General features: G+C 41.1%; 1 protein-coding gene across 1 annotated transcript in view; it reads right to left on the bottom strand.

The window, feature by feature from the left end:
* Positions 1 to 22,962, bottom strand: part of LOC120027895 (procollagen-lysine,2-oxoglutarate 5-dioxygenase 2-like) — a 96,952-nt gene extending 73,990 nt beyond the window's left edge. The window contains exons 1-5 of the mRNA XM_038972991.1: positions 22,943 to 22,962; positions 19,777 to 19,940; positions 11,071 to 11,183; positions 9,713 to 9,776; positions 4,784 to 4,881 (exon numbers count right to left, since the gene is read on the bottom strand). Coding sequence (XP_038828919.1) covers positions 4,784 to 4,881; positions 9,713 to 9,776; positions 11,071 to 11,183; positions 19,777 to 19,940; positions 22,943 to 22,962 — 459 coding nt within the window. The remainder of the gene's footprint in view (positions 1 to 4,783; positions 4,882 to 9,712; positions 9,777 to 11,070; positions 11,184 to 19,776; positions 19,941 to 22,942) is intronic.
* Positions 22,963 to 24,878: the final 1,916 nt, after the last annotated feature.

The raw sequence follows: 24,878 nt of genomic DNA, 5'->3' as shown, positions 1-24,878 counted from the left end.
CTTCCTTCAGAGTACCGGAAGTGGACGGTCACGTCAAAGAAATAGTTTTTTTTCCACCACAGAACAAGATGAGCACAAAAATTTCTTCTCTGACATCCTCTTTACACCAATAGGAAGGCGTATAGAGTGTAAGTAGACTCCTAAGTGTCAAGACCATGTATAGGCATCAAGTTGAAAAGAGCATCGATTTCTGACATTTCACTTCCTGGTCAGGAAAAGTGCTGCAGAAGGACTTCTGTTTCACTCAGAGAAATAATTCCAACTGTTTTAGAAACTAGAAAGTGTTTTCTATCCAAAAAGAATAATAATATTCATATTGTACGAGCAAGATTTGAGTAGGAGGCCGTTTGAAATGGGCACGATTTCACTGGCTACTCAACACTTTGCCTTGCAGCCATAAGAAGTTAAAGACATCATAAGGTAGTTAATTTAAACCGACTTATAGCAGTTTATAGCAGTTTATTGCGATTTTCTTGGATTTCTTTGTCATGCGCTTTCACGAGTTGGACACGTCTCCAGTGGGTGGCTATTGTTAGCTGCTATTTCGACAGGAGAAGAGGACATCTTTCAACCCAAAGACGATTGTTCTGGAGAAAGGACACCTTGCCCAAGATTCTGATGGAAGCTCAGCTAATAGTAAGCAGTCTTTATGCTGTTAATTCGTACTTATGTTGACAAATGTCAAATAATAATTCCGCCATGAATTTCGGTGCGTCTCGCTTTAGCGCATGCTGTATGCTTGAAGTAACGTTAATTTTAAAAATGTAACCCAGCGATTGCATTAAGAACTAATTTGTCTTTCAATTACTGTCCAACCTGTATTTTTTAGTCAAGTTTTGGAATAGTTACTGATTAGAATAGGTGCCTCTTCAAAGATTTCTCCTGACATTTTCTGGGCAGCTTTGCTACTTTTCTCATTGTATAACCACGATTTGTGCCGCTAAATATGCACATTTTCGAACAAACTCTATATGCATTGTGTAATATGATGTTATAGGACTGTCATCTGAAGAATTCTGAGAAGGTTAGTGAAAAAATTTATATATTTTGGTGGTTTATACGTTATCGCTATTTTTGCCTTGAATCAATGCTGTTGTGATGTTTGCTATTGTGGTAAGCTAATATAACGCTATATTGTGTTTTCGCTGTAAAACACTTAGAAAATCTGAAATATTGGCTGGATTCACAAGATCTGTGTCTTTCATCTGCTGTACGCTGTGTATTTTTAATAAATGTTTTATGATGAGTAATTAGGTAATACACGTTGCTCTCTGTAGTTATTCTAGTCGCTTTGGTGAGAGTTGTGATGGTGGCTGCAATGGTAAACTATGATTTATACCTGAAATATGCACATTTTTCTAACAAAACATATGCTATACAATAAATATGTTATCAGACTGTCATCTGATGAAGTTGTTTCTTGGTTAGTGGCTATTTATATCTTTATTTGGTCGAATTTGTGATAGCTACTGATGGAGTAAAAAAATGGTGGAGTAAAAAAGTGGTGTCTTTTGCTAACGTGGTTAGCTAATAGATTTACATATTGTGTCTTCCCTGTAAAACATTTTAAAAATCAGAAATGATGGCTGGATTCACAAGATGTGTATCTTTCATTTGGTGTCTTAGACTTGTGATTTCATGAACATTTTATTATATGATATCCCTGTGGCTTTAGGCTAGGCTATGCTAGTCAGCTTTTTTGATGGGGGGGATCCCGGATCCGGGTTTGGGAGGTCTTAGAGGTTTAACTTCTACTTGCACACAATCACGGATCCGGGACCACCCTCATCAGTAAAAAAGCTGACTAGCATAGCGCCACAAGTAAATACTAGCATCTAAATATCATGAAATCACAAGTCCAAGACACCAGATGAAAGATACACATCTTGTGAATCCAGCCATCATTTCTGATTTTTAAAATGTTTTACAGGGAAGACACAATATGTATTTCTATTAGCTAACCACGATAGCAAAAGACACAACTTTTTTTTATTCACAATTTTTTTACTGCATAGGTAGCTATCACAAATTCGACCAAATAAAGATATAAATAGTCACTAACCAAGAAACAACTTCATCAGATGACAGTCCTATAACAGATTTATTGTATAGCATATGTTTTGTTAGAAAAATGTGCATATTTCAGGTATAAATCATAGTTTTACATTGCAGCCACCATCACAACTCTCACCAAAGCAGCTAGAATAACTACAGAAACCAACATGAAATACATAAATACTCATCATAAAACATTGATGAAAAATACACGGTGTACAGCAAATTCAAGACAAACATCTTGTGAATCCAGCCAATATTTCCGATTTTTTAAGTGTTTTACAGCGAAAACACAATATAGCATTATATTAGCTTACTACAATAGCCAACCACACAACAGCATTGATTCAAGCCAACAGTAGCGATAACGAATAAACCAGCAAAATATATTAATTTTTTCACTAACCTTCTCAAACTTCTTCAGATGACAGTCCTATAACATCAAATTACACAATACATATATGGTTTGTTCGAAAATGTGCATATTTAGCGGCACAAATCGTGGTTATACAATATGAATAGTAGCCAAAATGCAAACAAAACGTCGGGAGAAATCTTGGGAGAGGCACCTAATCTAATCAGTAACTAATCATAAACTTGACTAAAAAATACAGGTTGGACAGCAAATGAAAGATACATTTGTTCTTAATGCAACCGCTGTGTTAGATTTTTTAAATTAACGTTACTACGACATACAGCGTGCGTTAAAGCGAGACCGCGCCGAAATGAATGGCGGAATAATACTTTAACATATTTCAACAGAAATACGAATTAACATCATAAATAGTTCTTACTATTTGATGAGCTTCCATCAGAATCTTGTGCAAGTTGTCCTTTGTCCAGAATAATCGTTGCTCGGTTGTAGATTGTCGTCTTCAACTTTGGAATTAGCAGCAAACATTAGCCATGTGGCGAAGACGTGTCCAACTCACCATAACGCAGCACAAATAAAATACCGAAAATCGCAATATACTGATATAAACGGATATAACTCGGTTTAAAATAACTACATTATGATGTTTTTAACAACTATATCGAATAAAATCAGAGCCGGATATATCTAACGCCTATAACGAGAGCTTTTCCGAATGCAATCCTGAGGTCTGTCTTGCGCCATGACGAACGTTGAAAAGACTGCACACCCGGTTCCAAGAGCTTTTATACGGCCTCAGATCTACCTAGACACCCCATTCCAATTCTCACTGCTTACTGACATCTAGGGGAAGGCGTATGCAGTGCATGTCGACCCATAGATTACATGCAAATTAATAAACTGACCCTGGAACAGAGTGCCCGATTTCAGATTTCTCACTTCCTGTCAGGAAGTTTGCTGCAAAATGAGTTCTGTTTTACTCACAGATATAATTCAAACGGTTTTAGAAACTAGAGAGTGTTTTCTATCCAATAGTAATAATAATATGCATATTGTACGAGCAAGAATTGAGTACGAGGCAGTTTAATTTGGGAAAGTTTTTTTACAAAGTCGAAATGGCGCCCCCCTATTGAGAAAAGGTTTTAATCCTGTTTTTCAATGACAAACCATGTTGCTGATCTTTGGTGTTTGGCTCTGATGACGTTCGTGATGATGTCTGTCTGCCCATTGAATGTGAGGCCTTTGTGATCTTTTCCTTCACTGGAATAGGCATCCAGTCTTGGTAGCTGCTACACAGGCCACAGTCTGCTTCTAGGTGTAGCTCTCCAGGAAGGCATCCAGGCCCATCGAACACGTCCTTGTACTCGGAGATAATGTCCTCAGTTGTCATGATGACCTCAGTGGACGTGGTGCTTGTGGACGTGATGTCACACATACCTAAGGTTCACAGGTAGTAGACTGTATCGCTAAACAGAATTCTGCGGTTTCCCTGCCTCTAGAGCTCTGTCAGTACACAGCTCGTTTCATTGGAAGACCTTTTTCAATTTCTCCACAATTTCAGGGGAGATTTACACTGTTTTAAACTATGCCGTTTGTTTTTATAAATATGTAGCCTATTTGGACAGGAAGCTCAGAAAGTCAGCCAGAAAGCAAGCCTTCCAAGCATATCTAGAGGAATACCTCGGTTATCATTCTAACTACAATGAAGAAATGTGAAACACTGACATGATTCAGCAAGGCCGGTTTTGTTTTCTCCAGAAACAGAGATGGTAACTGGTTTTGTTTTCTCCAGAAACAGAGATGGTAACTGGTTGTGTTTTCTCCAGAAACAGAGATGGTAACTGGTTGTGTTTTCTCCAGAAACAGAGATGGTAACTGGTTGTGTTTTCTCCAGAAACAGAGATGGTAACTGGTTGTGTTTTCTCCAGAAACAGAGATGGTAACTGGTTGTGTTTTCTCCAGAAACAGAGATGGTAACTGGTTGTGTTTTCTCCAGAAACAGAGATGGTAACTGGTTTTGTTTTCTCCAGAAACAGAGATGGTAACTGGTTTTGTTTTCTCCAGAAACAGAGATGGTAACTGGTTGTGTTTTCTCCAGAAACAGAGATGGTAACTGGTTGTGTTTTCTCCAGAAACAGAGATGGTAACTGGTTGTGTTTTCTCCAGAAACAGAGATGGTAACTGGTTGTGTTTTCTCCAGAAACAGAGATGGTAACTGGTTTTGTTTTCTCCAGAAACAGAGATGGTAACTGGTTCTGAACTGCAGCCATGGATCTGGAACCAGACACCTGGAAAGTGGGTTATTACCGTGGATGGTTACGGGCATATTGGAAATGTTAATATTGTATTACTCACTTTGGTGTTTGCGTTGCCATGGATGACCACTGGCAGGGTGTCGTACACAGTGTTTCTCACTCGGGCACTTTTCGTTCCAAACTTCAAGAGAACCTCGTCTGCAGTAGGAGAGAGGAGAGAGAGGAACAACAGGGTTCAACATGCTGGATACTGTAGGGAGAGAGAGGAACAACAGGGTTCAACATGCTGGATACTGTAGGGAGAGAGAGGAACAACAGGGTTCAACATGCTGGATACTGTAGGGAGAGAGAGGAACAACAGGGTTCAACATGCTGGATACTGTAGGGAGAGAGAGGAACAACAGGGTTCAACATGCTGGACACTGTAGGGAGAGAGAGGAACAACAGGGTTCAACATGCTGGATACTGTAGGGAGAGAGAGGAACAACAGGGTTCAACATGCTGGATACTGTAGGGAGAGAGAGGAACAACAGGGTTCAACATGCTGGATACTGCAGGGAGAGAGAGGAACAACAGGGTTCAACATGCTGGATACTGTAGGGAGAGAGAGGAACAACAGGGTTCAACATGCTGGATACTGTAGGGAGAGAGAGGAACAACAGGGTTCAACATGCTGAATACTGTAGGGAGAGAGAGGAACAACAGGGTTCAACATGCTGGATACTGTAGGGAGAGAGAGGAACAACAGGGTTCAACATGCTGGATACTGTAGGGAGAGAGAGGAACAACAGGGTTCAACATGCTGGATACTGTAGGGAGAGAGAGGAACAACAGGGTTCAACATGCTGGATACTGTAGGGAGAGAGAGGAACAACAGGGTTCAACATGCTGGATACTGTAGGGAGAGAGAGGAACAACAGGGTTCAACATGCTGGATACTGTAGGGAGAGAGAGGAACAACAGGGTTCAACATGCTGGATACTGTAGGGAGAGAGAGGAACAACAGGGTTCAACATGCTGGATACTGTAGGGAGAGAGAAGAACAGCCCTGTCCAGAGCCTCTCTTATCTAAATCCACATATGGAATCATTTTTAATAAAATAAAAATTGTTAAAAATATGTATTTTAGATTTTTGAATCTTCAAAGTAGCCACACTTTGTGTGGATGTGCATGTGTCTGCTCAAACGGTCAGAAATAGACTCCATGAGGGTGGTATGAGGGCCCGATGTCCACAGGGGGGGCTTGTGCTTACAGCCCAACACCGTGCAGTACGTTTGGCATTTGCCAGAGAACACCAAGATTGGCAAATTCGCCACTGGCGCCCTGTGCTCTTCACAGATGAAAGCAGGTTCACACTGAGCACATGAGCACATGTGACAGACGTGACAGTCTGGAGACGCTGTGGAGAACGTTCTGCTGCCTGCAACATCCTCCAGCATGACCGGTTTGGCGGTGGGTCAGTCATGGTGTGGGGTGGCATTTCTTTGTGGGGCCGCACAGCCCTCCATGTGCTCGCCAGAGGTAGCCTGACTGCCATTAGGTACCGAGATGAGATCCTCAGACCCCTTGTGAGACCATATGCTGACACATGCACATTTGTGGCCTGCTGGAGGTCATTTTGCAGGGCTCTGGCAGTGCACCTCCTTGCACAAAGGCGGAAGTAGCGGTCCTGCTGCTGGGTTGTTGCCCTTCTACGGCCTCCTCCACGTCTCCTGATGTACTGGCCTGTCTCCTGGTAGCGCCTCCATGCTCTGGACACTACGCTGACAGACACAGCAAACCTTCTTGCCACAGCTCGCATTGATGTGCCATCCTGGATGAGCTGCACTACCTGAGCCACTTGTGTGGGTTGTAGACTCCGTCTCATGCTACCACTAGAGTGAAAGCACCGCCAGCATTCAAAAGTGACCAAAACATCAGCCAGGAAGCATAGGAACTGAGAAGTGGTCTGTGGTCACCACCTGCAGAACCATTCCTTTATTGGGGGTGTCTTGCTAATTGCCTATAATTTCCACCTTTAGTCTATTCCATTTGCACAACAGCATGTGAAATTTATTGTCAATCAGTGTTGCTTCCTAAGTGGACAGTTTGATTTCACAGAAGTATGATTGACTTGGAGTTACATTGTGTTGTTTAAGTGTTCCCTTTATTTTTTTGAGCAGTGTATATATACATATATACAAAAACAATATGAGGGATAGAAATGCCGCAGACAATTACAGTGATGGAAACTACTATCTATCTTCAATATATGAGCTGATCTACCCCTTAAACATAAAAATAACATGTTACAACCGTCTCCATACACAGGGCATTCGTAAAGTACTCAGACCCCTTCACTGTTACAGCTTTATTCTGAAATGTATTCAATTACATGTTTTCCTCATCAATCTACACACAATACCCCATAATAACGAAGCAAAAACATTTGTTTTCTTCATTTTTGCTAATATTTATATATAAAAAAAAACTGAAATACCTTATTTACATAAGTATTCAGACCCTGTGCCATTAGACTCGATATTGAGCTCAGGTGCATCCTGTTTCCATTGATCATCCTTGAGATGTTTCTACAACTTAATTGGAGTCCACCTGTGGTGAAGTCAATTGATTGGACATGATTTGGAAAGGCACACACCTGTCTATATAAGGTCTCACAGTTGACAGTGCATGTCAGAACAAAAACCAAGCCATGAGGTCGAAGGAATTGTCCGTAGTGCTTTGAGACAGGATTGTGTCGAGGCACAGATCTGGGGAAGGGTAGATCTTTCTGCACCATTGAAGGTCCCCAAGAACACAGTGGCTTCCATCATTCTTAAATGGAAGATGTTTGGTCCCACCAAGACTCTTCCTAGAGCTGGCCACCCGACCAAACTGAGCAATCGGTGGAGAAGGGTCTTGGTCAGGGAGGCCTTGGTAAAGAACCCGATGGTCACTCTGACAGAGCGCCAGAGTTCCTCTGTGGAGATGGGAGAACCTTCCAGAAGGACAACCATCTCTGCTGCACTCCACCAATCAGGCCTTTAAAGCCACTCTTCAGTAAAATGACAGCTTGCTTGGAGTTGCCAAAAGGCACCTAAAGGACTCTCAGACCATGAGAAACAAGATTCTCTGTTCTGATGAAACCAAGATTGAACTCTTTGGCCTGAATGCTAAGCGTCACGTCTGGAGGAAACCTGGCACCATCTCTACGGTGATGCATAGTGATGGCAGAATCATGCTGTGGGGATGTTTTTCAGCGGCAGGGGGTGGGAGACTAGTCAGGATCGAGGGAAAGATGAATGGAGCAAAGTGAGATCCTTGATAAAAACCTGCTCCAGAGCGCTCAGGACCTCAGACTGGGGTTAAGTTTCACCTTCCAACAGGACAACGACCCTAACCACACAGCCAAAACAACGCAGGAGTGGCTTCGGGACGAGTCTCTGAATGTCCTTGAGTGGCCCAGTCAGAGCCCAGTCTTGAACCCGATCTAACATCTCTGGAGAGACCTGAAAATAGCTGTGCAGCAACGCTCCCCATCCAACCTGACAGAGCTTGAGAGGATCTGCAGAGAAGAATGGGACAAACTCCCCAAATACAGGTGTGCCAAGCTTGTAGCGTCATACCCAAGAAGACTCGAGGCTGTAATCGCTGCCAAAGGTGCTTCAACAAAGTACTGAGTAAAGGGTCTGAATACTTATGTAAATGTAATATTTAAGTTTTTTTATTTTATACATTTGCAAACATTTCTAAAAACCTGTTTTGCTTTGTCATTATGAGGTTTTGTGTGTAGATTGATGAGGGTGTAATGAAGGGTGTAATGAAAAAATAAACATTGAATCAATTTTAGAATAGCGGTCTGAATACTTTTTCGAATGCACTGTATAATTCAACTGGGACCTTCAGACGAGTCTTGTGAGAGTCCTACAGCAAAACAACCGACATATTCATGTTTGTGAGAGTCTCACCCTTTTGCCGGGATGGGTGTGTAGCCCAAAACTGTTGGTCACTTTACAGGCAGATCTGCTGTACTGACACGTGTGGAGGTCGTAGAGCAAAACGGAGAACACCATCGTGTTTTGTGATTGTCTCGTCTTTCCACAGATGGGTCATAGTTTTGTAGGCCAAACCGTTCAGATGCTAAAGACGATTTTGTAAGAAGACCGATTTTTCGGGATGTCTGACAAACACCGCTTTAAGCTCTGTCACCTTTCACCGCAGGAAGTGCGACAGGCGGATACGGTGGACATCTCTCGCTTCAACTGACAGATTTCTATGGGGATATTTTTATTATGCTAAATTGGATTTCCGCTGGGGCTTGGACATCAACTTAATTATATATATATTTTTTTACTTAACATATTACTCAAACTCCTGATGACATCGACCTTAAGGGGTTAATATAAGACAAATAGAGATTTCAGAAATGTTAACCTGAGAGATTTCAGTAAAAAGGCCTTCTTCTGTGGAATGGAAACCTGAGAGATTTCAGTAATAAGGGCTTCTTCTGTGAAATGGAAACCTGAGAGTTTACAGTAATAAGGACTTCTTCTGTGAAATGGAAACCTGAGAGTTTACAGTAATAAGGACTTCTTCTGTGGAATGGAAACCTGAGAGTTTACAGTAATAAGGGCTTCTTCTGTGGAATGGAAACCTGAGAGTTTACAGTAATAAGGGCTTCTTCTGTGGAATGGAAACCTGAGAGTTTACAGTAATAAGGACTTCTTCTGTGAAATGGAAACCTGAGAGTTTACAGTAATAAGGACCTCTTCTGTGGAATGGAAACCTGAGAGTTTACAGTAATAAGGACTTCTTCTGTGGAATGGAAACCTGAGAGTTTACAGTAATAAGGCCTTCTTCTGTGGAATGGAAACCGTATAGTTTACAGTAATAAGGACTTCTTCTGTGGAATGGAAACCTGAGAGTTTACAGTAATAAGGGCTTCTTCTGTGGAATGGAAACCGTATAGTTTACAGTAATAAGGCCTTCTTCTGTGGAATGGAAACCGTATAGTTTACAGTAATAAGGACTTCCTCTGTGGTAACTCACCAATTGCTCCATTTAAATTCTGGAAAATCTGAGACTTGTGGTCCAAACCAATGTTCAAAGTCTCCTGAAAACACAGAGAAAACAGAACAGACAAATGACAAGAGTACCTTATATAACCTACCCTCTGTAAAGGGTCCAGGTATATAACTGTAAAGGGTCCAGGTATATAACTGTAAAGGGTACGGGTATATAACTGTAAAGGGTCCAGGTATATAACTGTAAAGGGTCTAGGTATATAACTGTAAAGGGTCCAGGTATATAACTGTAAAGTGTCCAGGTATATAACTGTAAAGGGTACAGGTATATAACTGTAAAGGGTACAGGTATATAACTGTAAAGGATCCATGTATATAACTGTAAAGGGTACAGGTATATAACTGTAAAGGGTACAAGTATATAACAGTAAAGAGTCCTGGTATATAACTGTAAAGGGTCCGAGTATATAACTGTAAAGGGTCCAGGTATATAACTGTAAAGGGTCTAGGTATATAACTGTAAAGGGTCCAGGTATATAACTGTAAAGTGTCCAGGTATATAACTGTAAAGGGTCCAGGTATATAACTGTAAAGGGTACAGGTATATAACTGTAAATGGTACAGGTATATAACTGTAAAGGGTACAGGTATATAACTGTAAAGGGTACAGGTATATAACTGTAAAGGGTACAGGTATATAACTGTAAAGGATATAGGTATATAACAGTAAAGAGTCCTGGTATATAACAGTAAAGAGTCCTGGTATATAACTGTAAAGGGTCCAGGTATATAACTGTAAAGGGTCCAGGTATATAACTGTAAAGGATCCATGTATATAACTGTAAAGGGTGCAGGTATATAACTGTAAAGGGTGCAGGTATATAACTGTAAAGGGTACAGGTATATAACTGTAAAGGATCCATGTATATAACTGTAAAGGGTCCAGGTATATAACTGTAAAGGGTACAGGTATATAACTGTAAAGGATCCATGTATATAACTGTAAAGGGTCCAGGTATATAACTGTAAAGGGTCCAGGTATATAACTGTAAAGGATCCATGTATATAACTGTAAAGGGTACAGGTATATAACTGTAAAGGGTGCAGGTATATAACTGTAAAGGGTACAGGTATATAACTGTAAAGGATCCATGTATATAACTGTAAAGGGTCCAGGTATATAACTGTAAAGGGTACAGGTATATAACTGTAAAGGATCCATGTATATAACTGTAAAGGGTACAGGTATATAACTGTAAAGGGTACAGGTGTATAACAGTAAAGAGTCCTGGTATATAACTGTAAAGGGTACGAGTATATAACTGTAGAGGGTCCATTAGCACCACACTCCAACCAACTAAGCCACACAGGACCTATACGTACCCTCTGAAAAGAGTCCAGGTATATTTTGGTGTAGAATAGTTGATCGTCATCATTCTCGTGAAGGTTCCACTGCTCCACAATCTTGTTCACATACGGGGCGTAACCGATGATGCCTAAGGGTTAAAACCAGATGGGGTTAAAATCAGATGGAGTTAAAACCAGATGGAGTTCAAACCAGATGGAGTTAAAACCAGATGGAGTTAAAACCAGATGGAGTTAAAACCAGATGGAGTTAAAACCAGATGGGGTTAAAACCAGATGGAGTTAAAACCAGATGGAGTTAAAACCAGATCGGGTTAAAACCAGATGTAGTTAAAACCAGATTGAGTTCAAACCAGATTGAGTTAACACATTGGATCCTATAAAAGTAAATATAGGGTGGTGATTGTGTAGTATGGGGTGGTGTATAGGGTGTAGTGTAGGGTGTAGTATATGGTGTAGTGTAGGGTGTAGTATATGGTGTAGTGTAGGGTGTAGTATATGGTGTAGTGTAGGGTGTAGTGTAGGGTGTAGCACAGGGTGTAGTGTAGGGTGTAGTGTAGGGTGTAGTACAGGGTGTAGTGTAGGGTGTAGTATATGGTGTAGTGTAGGGTGTAGTATATGGTGTAGTGTAGGGTGTAGTGTAGGGTGTAGCACAGGGTGTAGTGTAGGGTGTAGTACAGGGTGTAGTGTAGGGTGTAGTACAGGGTGTAGTGTAGGGTGTAGTACAGGGTGTAGTGTAGGGTGTAGTATATGGTGTAGTGTAGGGTGTAGTGCAGGGTGTAGTATATGGTGTAGTGTAGGGTGTAGTATATGGTGTAGTACAGGGTGTAGTGTAGGGTGTAGTATAGTGTGTAGTGTAGGGTGTATTATAGGATGTAGTATATGGTGTAGTGTAGGGTGTAGTGCAGGGTGTAGCACAGGGTGTAGTGTAGGGTGTAGTATATGGTGTAGTACATGGTGTAGCACAGGGTGTAGTGCAGGGTGCAGTGTATGGTGTAGTAAATGGTGCGGTGTATAGTGTAGTGTAGGGTGTAGTATAGGGTGTAGTGTAGGGTGTAGTATAGGGTGTAGTATAGGGTGTAGTGTAGGGTGTATTGTAGTGTAGGGTGTAGTATCGGGTATATTATAGGGTGTAGTGTAGGGTGTAGTATAGGGTGTAGTATAGGGTGTAGTGTAGGGTGTATTGTAGTGTAGGGTGTAGTATAGGGTGTAGTGTAGGGTGTAGTGTAGGGTGTAGTATAGGGTGTAGTATAGGGTGTAGTGTAGGGTGTATTGTAGTGTAGGGTGTAGTATAGGGTGTAGTATAGGGTGTAGTGTAGGGTGTAGTATAGCGTGTAGTGTAAAAGTGACCGCAAATGCGATTATGCATGTATCGCTTTTATTATAAAGGTGCATTTTTATGGTGAAAATGTTTCTTCCCCAAAACTTGAACCTCACACTCTGCTTATGTATGCCAGTTAGGCTCTACACCCCCTGTAAAGCCGATCAATGTGCTTAATTTTAAAAAGTTTTTCGGGCAACTTTAGTTGGTGTTATAGGGTGTAGTGTAAGGTGTATTATAGGGTGTAGTGTAGGGTGTATTATAGGGTGTAGTGTAGGGTGTATTATAGGGTGTAGTGTAGGGTGTATTATAGGGTGTAGTATAGGGTGTATTGTAGGGTGTATTATAGGGTGTAGTGTAGGGTGTATTTTAGGGTGTAGGGTGTATTATAGGGTGCATTATAGGGTGTAGTGTAGGGTGTAGTATATGGTGTAGTAAATGGTGCAGTGTAGGGTGTATTATAGGGTGTAGTGTAAGGTGTAGTATAGGGTGTATTGTAGGGTGTATTATATGGTGTAGTGTAGGGTGTAGTATAGGGTATATTGTAGTGTAGGGTGTAGTATAGGGTGTAGTGTAGGGTGTAGTGTAGGGTGTAGTATAGGGTGTAGTATAGGGTGTAGTATAGGGTGTAGTGTAGGGTGTAGTATAGCGTGTAGTGTAAAAGTGACCGCAAATGCGATTATGCATGTATCGCTTTTATTATAAAGCTGCATTTTTATGGTGAAAATGTTTCTTCCCCAAAACTTGAACCTCACACTCTGCTTATGTATGCCAGTTAAGCTCTACACCCCCTGTAAAGCTGATCAATGTGCTTAAAACTTCTTGTCAATAGGGGGGCGCCATTTCGACTTTGTAAAAATTCGTTCCCAAATTAAACTGCCTCGTACTCAATTCTTGCTCGTACAATATGCATATTATTATTACTATTGGATAGAAAACACTCTCTAGTTTCTAAAACCGTTTGAATTATTTCTCTGAGTGAAACAGAACTCATTCTGCAGCACATTTCCTGTCAGGAAGTGAGATTTCTGAAATCGAGGTCCCTGTTCTAGGGTCAGTTTATAAGTCCCCATGTAAGCTATGGGGCTACATGCACTGCATACGCCTTCCTCTAGATGTCAGTAAGCGGTGAGAATTTGAATGGAGTGGATTGCACCATCTGGGTCCCTATATAAGACCGTGGAACGGAAGTACGTTCTTTTCAACGGGGCGCCTGGCGCAAGAGGGACATCACAATGGCGTCCTGCAAAGCTTTCGTTTTAGCAGTTCTATATCTCCGGTCATGTTTTTATTCGTTATAGTTGTTAAAGACATCATAAGGTAGTTAATTTAAACCGACTTATAGCAGTTTATATCAGTTTATTGCGATTTTCTGGGATTTCTTTGTGACGCGCTATCAGGAGTTGGACACCTTTCCGGCACATAGCTAACGTTAGCGGCTATTTCGACAGCAGAAGAGGACATCTTTCAACCAAAAGACGATTGTTCTGGAGAAAGGACACCTTGCCCAAGATTCTGATGGAAGCTCAGCAAATAGTAAGCAGTCTTTATGCTGTTAATTCGTATTTATGTTGACAAATGTCAAATAATAATTCCGCCATGAATTTCGGTGCGGTCTTGCTTTAGCGCACGCTGTATTGCGCAGTAACGTTAATTTTAAAAATCTAACACAGCGATTGCATTAAGAACTAATTTATCTTTCATTTGCTGTCCAATCTGTATTTTTTAGTCAAGTTTATGATTACTTATCGATTAGAATAGGTGCCTTTCCCAAGATTTCTCCCGACATTTTGTTGGCAGCTTGGCTACTTTTCTCATTGTATAACCACGATTTGTGCCGCTAAATATGCACATTTTCGAACAAACTCTATATGCATTGTGTAATATGATGTTATAGGACTGTCATCTGAAGAATTCTGAGCAGGTCAGTGAAAAAATTAATATCTTTTGCTGGGTTATACGTTATCGCTATTTTTGGCTTGAATCAATGCTGTTGTGTGGTTTGCTATTGGGGTAAGCTAATATAATACTATATTGTGTTTTCGCTGTAAAACACTTAAAAAATCTGAAATATTGGCTGGATTCACAAGATCTGTGTCTTTCATTTGCTGTACGCTGTGTATTTTTAATAAATGTTTTATGATGAGTAATTAGGTAATACACGTTGCTCTCTGTAGTTATTCTAGTCGCTTTGGTGAGAGTTGTGATGGTGGCTGCAATGGTAAACTATGATTTATACCTGAAATATGCACATTTTTCTAACAAAACATATGCTATACAATAAATATGTTATCAGACTGTCATCTGATGAAGTTGTTTCTTGGTTAGTGGCTATTTATATCTTTATTTGGTCGAATTTGTGATAGCTACTGATGGAGTAAAAAACTGGTGGAGTAAAAAAAGTGGTGTCTTTTGCTAACGTGGTTAGCTAATAGATTTACATATTGTGTCTTCCCTGTAAAACATTTTAAAAATCAGAAATGATGGCTGGATTCACAAGATGTGTATCTTTCATCTGGTGTCTTGGACTTGTGATTTAATGATATTTAGATGCTAGTATTTACTTGTGACGCTATGCTAGGCTATGCTAGTCAGCTTTTTTACTGATGGGGGTGCTCCCGGATCCGGGTTTGGGAGGAATTAGAGGTTAATTTTAAAAAGTTTTTCGGGCAACTTTAGTTGTGATACAAACTTTATCAAAACATATAGGCCTAGGTTACATGATGTGTGCCACTATGATTTGAAAAAGCCGTAAAAAAAAAAGGCATTGTTTCTTGCTTTACACTAGACATCTTTCACAAGTGATAATATATCATTCACAAGTGATAATATATCATTCACAAGTGATAGACTAATATTGTCACCCATCAGACTATTCTTGATGTAATCTTGTCTTTACATATACTAAATAATATATGTGTGAAATATGTTTTGATTTAGAATGGACCATTATCACGCAGGGGGAAAAATGCATGTCATCTACGCACTTTAATAGTGAATGGAGGACACTTTACCTGTGGTTCATTATCATGCCAGCCAGGTTGGCTATACTGCTGTTGTAAAGATAAGCAATGTGCTTAATATTAGGAATGCTGAGAAAGAGGTATAGTCGGCCTAGCCTATAGAAAGCTGATGGGATCCTCCTCTTTTTAATAGAGGCCATCACTCTGTTTTCTCACTCTATTGCATAGCCTATAGAAATGTTGCGCAACATGGGCTCTCATGAAGTGTTTGATTATATTTTCCATTACATTTGCATTGATGTCAGAGTGATTAGAGTGGACAGTAGAGTGCTGGGTACCAGGCAGTTAGCAAGTTTGGTAGGCTACTATCTGACCAGCAGTAGCATCAGAGCTTGGAGAAGCCTAATTACCGTGACTAAACGGTAACGTGGAATTTGACCAGCCTTCCTGACTCGTGACCGACAGTGTGGCGGTAATACGGTCACCGCAGCAGCCCTACTCCGGTGATTATAAGGCACAATACATCTAAAACAATTAGTATTTATATTGACAATCCCCTTATCCAAACGGATTACTCATTTACCCAGCTCTTATCAATAGTTTTTTTTAGTAAGTTGTATAAATAACAAAGCATGGAGAATGATGTTATTCCTATCAGGAAAAACATTAAAAGTCGGGGATGTTCCACTTGGAACCTACATGTTGCTCGATTTTATTTATCATTTCGTCAGGTGCGTAAAGATGGTGGAATTACGAGGGAACTAAGTCAAGGTCAGAATATATGTTGCACTGTATATGTAGACACACCTCCACCACACCCTCATCTCGTTTATCTCCAGTCCAAATCGATAGAGGGTGAAAATCATGATATTCTTATGCTTCAATTCAAGGTCAGAATACTCATTGAGAGAAAAAGGGAATTACGTTCCATTTATGCAAACTTCACTGGAATTACCCCCCAATAGTGAACGTGGTTATAGACATCGACCTCGTACAGTGAACAACTTGTTCTGTAAGAGGAATACACTGCTACTGGTACTGTACTAACAGGCCTTGAGCTATACAGTATAAAATAGCTATTCAAATAATAATCATGACCAGGGATGGGAAGTATGGGATTATATTTAGATAGGAACCTACCCAACCCTGGTCATGGTGACCTCTGGTCCTTTTCTCTCTTCCTCTAGTGTATTTACTACAGCTGTAAAGTAACCTACCCAACCCTGGTCATGATGACCTCTGGTCCTTTTCTCTCTTCCTCTAGTGTATTTACCACAGCTGTAAAGTAACCTACCCAACCCTGGTCATGGTGACCTCTGGTCCTTTTCTCTCTTCCTCTAGTGTATTTACTACAGCTGTAAAGTAACCTACCCAACCCTGGTCATGGTGACCTCTGGTCCTTTTCTCTCTTCCTCTAGTGTATTTACTACAGCTGTAAAGTAACCTACCCAACCCTGGTCATGGTGACCTCTGGTCCTTTTCTCTCTTCCTCTAGCGTATTTACCACAGCTGTAATTTGCAGGGTTGGGTATGTCGTTATGTCAATAATTTTTTGGAGGGGTTTCATTAAATTAGAAAAAAAGAGAAAGAGTAAACTCACGCTGGAGAACAGCTATTACACACCCAGAATGGAATGACATGCAGGGGAAACGCTGCTCGGAGACAGAGGGGAGAAATTACTTCCAGTAAAAGTCACTATATATAGAGACGTAGACTGGTGATGTCATACAGAGGGGTGGTTCAACGGGGAAAATATTAACGTCATAAAAAAGAGTGATGAAAGCGTGATTAGTGAGAGCTTTGTATACTTCAAATTCTACCTTGGAACCTCTGCATCATGTCTATATGTCTGTCTGTTGTGTTTTTTTATAGGGTTCGATCCAGCCCGACATAATATTTACAGAAATTGCTATTCCTAGCAGACTGTGTGAGGGCCTTGGGCATATGGGCCTGGGCCTTGGGCCTTGTCTGGCTCTGGAAGTTAGCCTACTGTCAATGCGGTGTCTCATCTATGAATCAAACGAGATCTGGCGTGTTCAAGGTTGTATAGCCGGGAAAAAGAGAGGATACATCAAAAAAGATGATGAATTAATTTAAATTTTGCAGAATCTGCTATTTATTTAATCATTAGTGATGAGGGGGGAAAAAATGATAAAGTTACATATCGGGATATTATTTTTGATGCTATGTTGAAATATTATTTTGGATGCTATATTGACATATTATATTTGATGATATATTGAAATATTATTTTTGATGCTATATTGAAATATTATTTTGGATGCTATATTGAAATATTATTTTGGATGCTATGTTGAAATATTATATTTGATGATATATCGAAAAATTATTTTTGATGCTATATTGAAATATTATTTTTGACAATATCGCCACAAAAGTCCAGTATTTTTCCTTCATAGCTTGTTCTCCATCTTGTTTAGGGGCCCTGCTGGGTCTCTACCAAACTAACATATGGAATTGTTTTAAGAAGGTCATACCAAGGATCATTTAGCTAATTGCATTTTAGCACCTCTGTATGTATATACAGGGCATTCGGAAAGAATTAAGACCACTTGACTTTTTCCACATATTGTTAGGTCACAGCTTTTTTCTGAAATATATTAATTCAATAAACAATTTAAAAACTCAGCAATCTACACACATTAACCCATAACACACCGAAAACCGTTTTTATTAAAATTTACCAAATGTATATTCCTCAACTTATTTACATAAGTATTCAGACCCTTTGCTATGAGACTCAAACTTGAGCTCAGATGCATCCTGGTTCCATTGATCATCCTTGAGATGTTCCTACAACTTGATTTGAGTCCACCTGTGGTAAATTCAATTGATTGGAAATGATTTGGAAAGGCACACACCTGTCTATATAAGATCCCACTGTTGACAGGAGGAGGTGTGGGGGTGCTTTGCTGGTGACACTGTCGGTGATTTATTTAGAATTCAAGACACACTTAACCAGCATGGCTACGACAGAACTATGCAGCAATATACGCCATCCCATCTGGTTTGCGCTTAGTAGGACAATCATTTTTCTTTCAACAGGACAATGACCCAAAAACACACCTCCAGGCTGTGTAAGTTCTATTTGACCAAGGAGAGTGATGGAGTGCTGTATCAGATGACCTGGCCTCCACAATCACTCGACCTCAACCCAATTGAGATGTGTTGGGATGAGTTGGACCACAGAGTGAAGGAAAAGCATCCATATCAGCATATTTGGGCACTCCTTCAAGACTGTTAGAAAAGCATTCCAGGTGAAGCTGGTTGAGAGAATGCCAAGAGTGTGCAAAGCTGTTATCAGGGCAAAGTGTGGCTACTTTGAAGAATCTAAAATCTAAAATATATTTGGATTTGTTTAACACTTTTTTGGTTACTACATGATTCCATATGTGTTATTTCATACTGTTGATGTTTTCATTATTATACTACAATGTAGAAAATAGTAAAATAAAGAAAAAACCTTGAATGAGTAGGTTTGTCTAAAGTTTTGACTGGTATTGTATATTGTATTGGTATTGTATATAAAAACATAACATAAAATACAAAATATATATACTGAGTTCTCTGGGTTCCTCTAAACTCTGGAATGTTCTCTGGTGTAGAGGAATGTTCGCTGGTGTAGAGGAATGTTTGCTGGTGTAAAGGAATGTTCTCTGGTGTAAAGGAATGTTCGCTGGTGTAGAGGAAAGTCTGCTGGTGTAAAGGAATGTTCTCTGGTGTAAAGGAATGTTCTCTGGTGTAAAGGAATGTTCTCTGGTGTAGAGGAATGTTCGCTGGTGTAGAGGAAAGTCCGCTGGTGTAAAGGAATGTTCTCTGGTGTAAAGGAATGTTCGCTGGTGTAAAGGAATGTCCTCTGGTGTAAAGGAATGTTCTCTGGTGTAAAGGAATGTTCTCTGGTGTAAAGGAATGTTCTCTGGTGTAAAGGAATGTTCTCTGGTGTAAAGGAATGTTCTCTGGTGTAAAGGAATGTTCGCTGGTGTAAAGGAATGTCCTCTGGTGTAAAGGAATGTTCTCTGGTGTAAAGGAATGTTCTCTGGTGTAAAGGAATGTTCTCTGGTGTAAAGGAATGTTCTCTGGTGTAAAGGAATGCTCTCTGGGGTAAAATAATTACCATTGAGTTATCTGGGTTTAAATTAAATGCTACTCTAATGACAATTTCCCCCAGAGAGAGACAGATAACCAGACCAGAACTTGACCCTAGCTAGAACCAAAGCTAACACTTTACCCCTGCATCATAAGTCCAACATAAACCTGCTAAGAACATAGACAGGTGTGTGTGTGTGTGTGTGTGTGTGTGTGTGTGTGTGTGTGTGTGTGTGTGTGTGTGTGTGTGTGTGTGTGTTATCCAATCAGTATCCAATCAGTAAACATCATCTCCCATGATGCCCCAGCAGTGTGACAACGTTCTGAACCCACCTCCTGAGTTGAGGAAGCGCTTGCCGCTGCGGACAGAGGGGTATTTCTCCTGTAGGCGTTTATCAGGCCAGATCAGACCTTCGGCAGCAAACAGAACCTTGTGATTGGCCTCCTGGAACTTCCTGAGGATTTCCTCAGGTCCCCCGGCAAAGATCAGATCATAACTGGATAGAGGGGGGAAAGAGGAGAAAGAGAGATTGAGGGAGGAGACAGAGAGGGGGGAGAAAGAGAGGGAGGGGGGAGACAGAGAGCCAGAGATATAGAGGCGAGAGAGCGACAGAGAGGGGGGAGAGAGAGAGGGAGTGGGGAGACAGAGAGGGGGGAGAAAGAGAGGGAGGGGGAGAGAGAGGGAGGGGGAGGAGAGAGAGGAGAGAGAATTTTCAGACATTTTCTGACTTGTTTTATACCCTATTTGGCAGCGTTTCCCAAACTCGGACCTGGGGACCCCAAGGGGTGCATATCTGGCACTACACAGCTCATTCAAATAATAAACTAATCATCAAGCTTTGATTATTTGAATCAGCTGTGTAAGGCAAAAACCAAAACGTTCAACCCTTGGAATCTGTAGGACCGAGTTTGGGAAATAGGCCCCAGCTCCTCCTAAACTCATCTTATCTATTCAACTGGCGGCCACTCCTAGCAACTAGAAATCTAGATGTAAACATGCAACATTCTTCACGCTGAAGCACTTGTTTCAGCAAACATCACAATCAAAGGTATTTAGGAAATCATTTAGCCTGAGAAGCATGCACACACACACACACACACACACACACACACACACACACACACACACACACACACACACACACACACACACACACACACACACACACACACACACACACACATTTGTATGTGCACGCACACAGGCTACATATAGACAGCACACGAACACCAACACAAATCATATTAACACGCCAGATACATCAATTCTCATAACCAGTCAACCATCAGTTTGATATCAGTGCAAAATGGCGAAATGGCGCGGGAAGAAATGGCAACAGTTTTACGGGCGTCTAACAAATTGTGCTATTATGGGGGGGGGGGGGGGGTTTCACGTTATTTGTAAAATATGTTGTACATAATGTTTCTGCAACAGTATCTTACTGCAAAAAAAGAGCTTCTGCATATCAGGACAGCGATCACTCACCTCGGATTAGACAGACAGCGATCACTCACCTCGGATTAGACAGACAGCGATCACTCACCTCGGATTAGACAAAGATGTTTTCTTCAACAAGCAGGACGCACAGGATGTACTTCAAAAACCCGACAAGGCCGACATCCCCGTCACTGGCAAGAGAAAGAGACGCAGGTATAGAGGACACAGGACGGGGTGCCTCGTAAGGATCCGAAGAAGGCAAGTGGGAAAGCTGGCGTTACCATCAATATTACTCCCCAACGTGCAATCATTGGACAATAAAATGGGGACGGGACACTACCAACAGGACATCAAAAACTGTAACATCTTATGTTTCACGGAAGAGTGGCTGAATGATGACATGGATATTCAGCTAGCGGGATAAACACTACACTGGCATAGATAGAACAGCACACTCTGGTAATAAGGGGGGCGGTCTGTGCAACAGACAACAACAGCTGGTTCACGAAATCTAAGGAAGTGTCTAGATTTTGCTCGCCTGAAGTAGAGTATCTCATGATAAGCTGTAGACCACACTATTTTCGAAGAGAGTTTATGTATCTATTTTTTTTGTGATTGTTTATTTACCACCACAGACGGACAATGGCAGTAAGACCGCATTGAGTCAGCTGTATAAGGAAATAAGCAAACAGGAAACCGCTTATCCAGAAGTGGCGCTCCTAGTGGCCGGAGACTTTAATGCAGGGAAACTTAAATCAGTTCTACCAAATTTCTATCAACATGTTAAATGCGCAACCGGAGGGAAAAAAAATTATAGATCACTTGTACTCCACACACAGAGACACGTACAAAGCTCTCCCTCGCCCTCCATTTGGAAAATCTGACCTTAACTCTATCTTCCTGATTCCTGCTTACAAGCAAAAAATAAAGCAGGAAGCACCAGTGACTCGGTATATAAAAAAAGTGGTCAGATGAAGCAGATGCTAAACTAAAGGATTGTTTTTGCTATGACACACTGGAACATGTTCTGGGATTCTTCCAATGGCATTGAGGATTACACCACATCAGCCACTGGCTTTATCAATATGTGCATCAAGGACATTGTCCCCACAGTGACTGTACGTACATACCCCAACCAGAAGCCATGTATTACAGGCAACATTTGCACTGAGCTAAAGGGTACCGCACGACAAGTGGAACCGGAGAGCAAAGTCTAGGTCCATAAGGTTTCTTAACAGCTTCTACCCCCAAGCCATAAGCCTGCTGAACAATTAATCAATAAGACACCCGGACGATTTACATTGAGTCACTTTACAAATGACCTCGACTAACCTGTACCCCCGCACATTGACTCGGTAACGGCACCCCCTGTATATAGCCTCATTACTAACCTGTACCCCCGCACATTGACTCGGTAACGGCACCCCCTATATATAGCCTCATTACTAACCTGTACCCCCGCACATTGACTCGGTAACGGCACCCCCTGTATATAGCCTCATTACTAACCTGTACCCCCGCACATTGACTCGGTAACGGCACCCCCTGTATATAGCCTCATTACTAACCTGTACCCCCGCACATTGACTCGGTAACGGCACCCCCTGTATATAGCCTCATTACTAACCTGTACCCCCGCACATTGACTCGGTAACGGCACCCCCTGTATATAGCCTCATTACTAACCTGTACCCCCGCACATTGACTCGGTAACGGCACCCCCTGTATATAGCCTCATTACTAACCTGTACCCCCGCACATTGACTCGGTAACGGCACCCCCTGTATATAGCCTCATTACTAACCTGTACCCCCTATATATAGCTTCGTTAATGTTATTTTTTTTTCTTCTTGAGTTTAAATAATGTATTACCTCTATTTTCTTAACTGCATTGTTGGTTAAGGGCTTGTTAGTAAGCATTCCATGGTAAGGTCTACACTTGTTGTATTCGGCGCATGTGACAAATAAAATTTGATGTGATTTGATTTAACATGCAGATCTAACTCGGTCTGTCCCCCAGGCTGTCCTGAGCCCCATCCATCACTCTGTAACTGCTGCTACCTGTCCCGAGCCCCATCCATCGAAGAGAAGATGCTAGTCTACCAAAATGTTCAACTAGCGATTCCATTACTTCCTGTGATTTGCGCGTGCGCAATGAAGATTCAGGCAGTAGTCAATGGAAAATGGTCACGTTCTAAGCTACAGGAAAGTAATCACATTGAGTCAAGTTCGGTATCTTGTTTGGCTATTTAGCCTAGCACCCACAAGTCGGGGAATCTTCTATCGACTACTTTCGATTCCATGTCCAATTTCACAAGTGATATATACAACAGAGTAAATAATTAAATAACACGTTTATGACGTTAGACAGTCCAAAACAGTCCTGTAGCGTAGCATCTGCATCATCTGACCGCTTCTGTATTGAGCGAGTCACTGGTACTTCCTGCTTTAGTTTTAGCATGTAAGCAGGTATCAGGAGGATAGAATCATGTTGAGATATTCCAAATGGAGGGCGAGGGAGAGTTTTGTATGCATCTCTGTGTGTGGAGTAAAGGTGGTCTAGAGTTTTTTCCCCTCTGGTTGCACATGTGACATGCTGGTAGGAATTAGGTAAAACTGATTTAAGTTTGCCTGCATTAAAGTCCCCGGCCACTAGGAGCGCTGCTTCTGGATTAGCATTTTTTTTGTTTGCTTGTGTGGTGGTAAGTAGACGGCAATGAATAATACAGATGAGAACTCTCTTGGTAGGTAGTGTGGTCTACAGCTTATCATAAGGTACTTTACCTCAGGCGAGCAATACCTCGAGACTTCTTTAATATTAGACATCGCTCACCAGCAGTTATTGACAAATAGACACACACCCCCGCCCCTCGTCTTACCAGACGTAGCTGCTCTGTCCTGCCGATGCACTGAGAAGCCAGCCAGCTCTATATTATCCATGTCGTCGTTCAGCCACAACTCAGTGAAACAAAATATATTACAGTTTGTAATGTCCCGCTGGTAGGATAGTCTTGATCATTCATCATCCATTTTGTTGTCCAATGATTGCACGTTGGCTAATAGAACAGATGGTAGTGGTGGTTTACTCATTCGCCTACGAATTCTCAGAAGGCAGCCTGACATCTGCCCCCTTTTTCTCCGTCTTTTCTTCACGTAAATGATGGGGATTTGGGCCCGTTCCTGAAAAAACAGTATATCCTTCGTGTCTGACTCGTTAAAGAAAAAGTCTTTGTCCAGTTTGAGGTGAGTAATCGCTGTTCTGATGTCCAGAAGTTATTTTCGTTCATAAGAGCAGGTAGCAGCAAAATTATGTACAAAATAAGTTACAAACAACGTGAAAAATCTAACTAAATAACACAGTTGGTCAGGAGCCCGTAAAACGGCAGTCATCCCCTAAGGAGCCATTCTGTCTAACAGAACACAAAGGGTGTTCTTTAATGGAAGCCTCTCCAACATAATCCAGGTGGAGTCAGCCATTCTCCAGGGCAGCTGTCTAGTCCCCTTACTTTTTTCAATATTTACAAATGAACTGCCATTGGCTCTGAGTAAAGCCTGTGTTTCTATGTATGCTGCTGACTCAACAATATACACGTCAGCTACCACAGCAAGTGAAATCACTGCAACACTCAACAAAGAGCTGCAATCAGTTTCAGAATGGGTAGCAAGAAAGTATTTCAAAAACTGAAAGCATTGTATTTGGGACAAATCATTCACTAAACCCTAAACTTCAACTAAATCTTGTAATGAATAATGTGGAAATTGGACAAGTTGAGGAGACTAAACTGTCATCAAGGCAAATGGTGGCTACTTTGAAGAATCTAAAATATAACATACATTTTGATTTGTTTAACACTTTTTTGGTTACTACATGATTCCATATGTGTTATTTCATAGTTTTGATGTCTTCACTATTATTCTACAACGTAGAAAATGGTAAAAATACATTTAGTGAGTAGGTGTGTCCAAACTTTGACTAGTACTGTATATATATTTGTTA

This window comes from Salvelinus namaycush, chromosome 33 (genome assembly GCF_016432855.1).
Source record: "Salvelinus namaycush isolate Seneca chromosome 33, SaNama_1.0, whole genome shotgun sequence".
Lineage (NCBI taxonomy): Eukaryota > Metazoa > Chordata > Actinopteri > Salmoniformes > Salmonidae > Salvelinus > Salvelinus namaycush.
The sequence above is the reverse complement of the archived record's forward strand: the minus strand, read 5'-3'. Positions and strand labels throughout refer to the sequence as shown.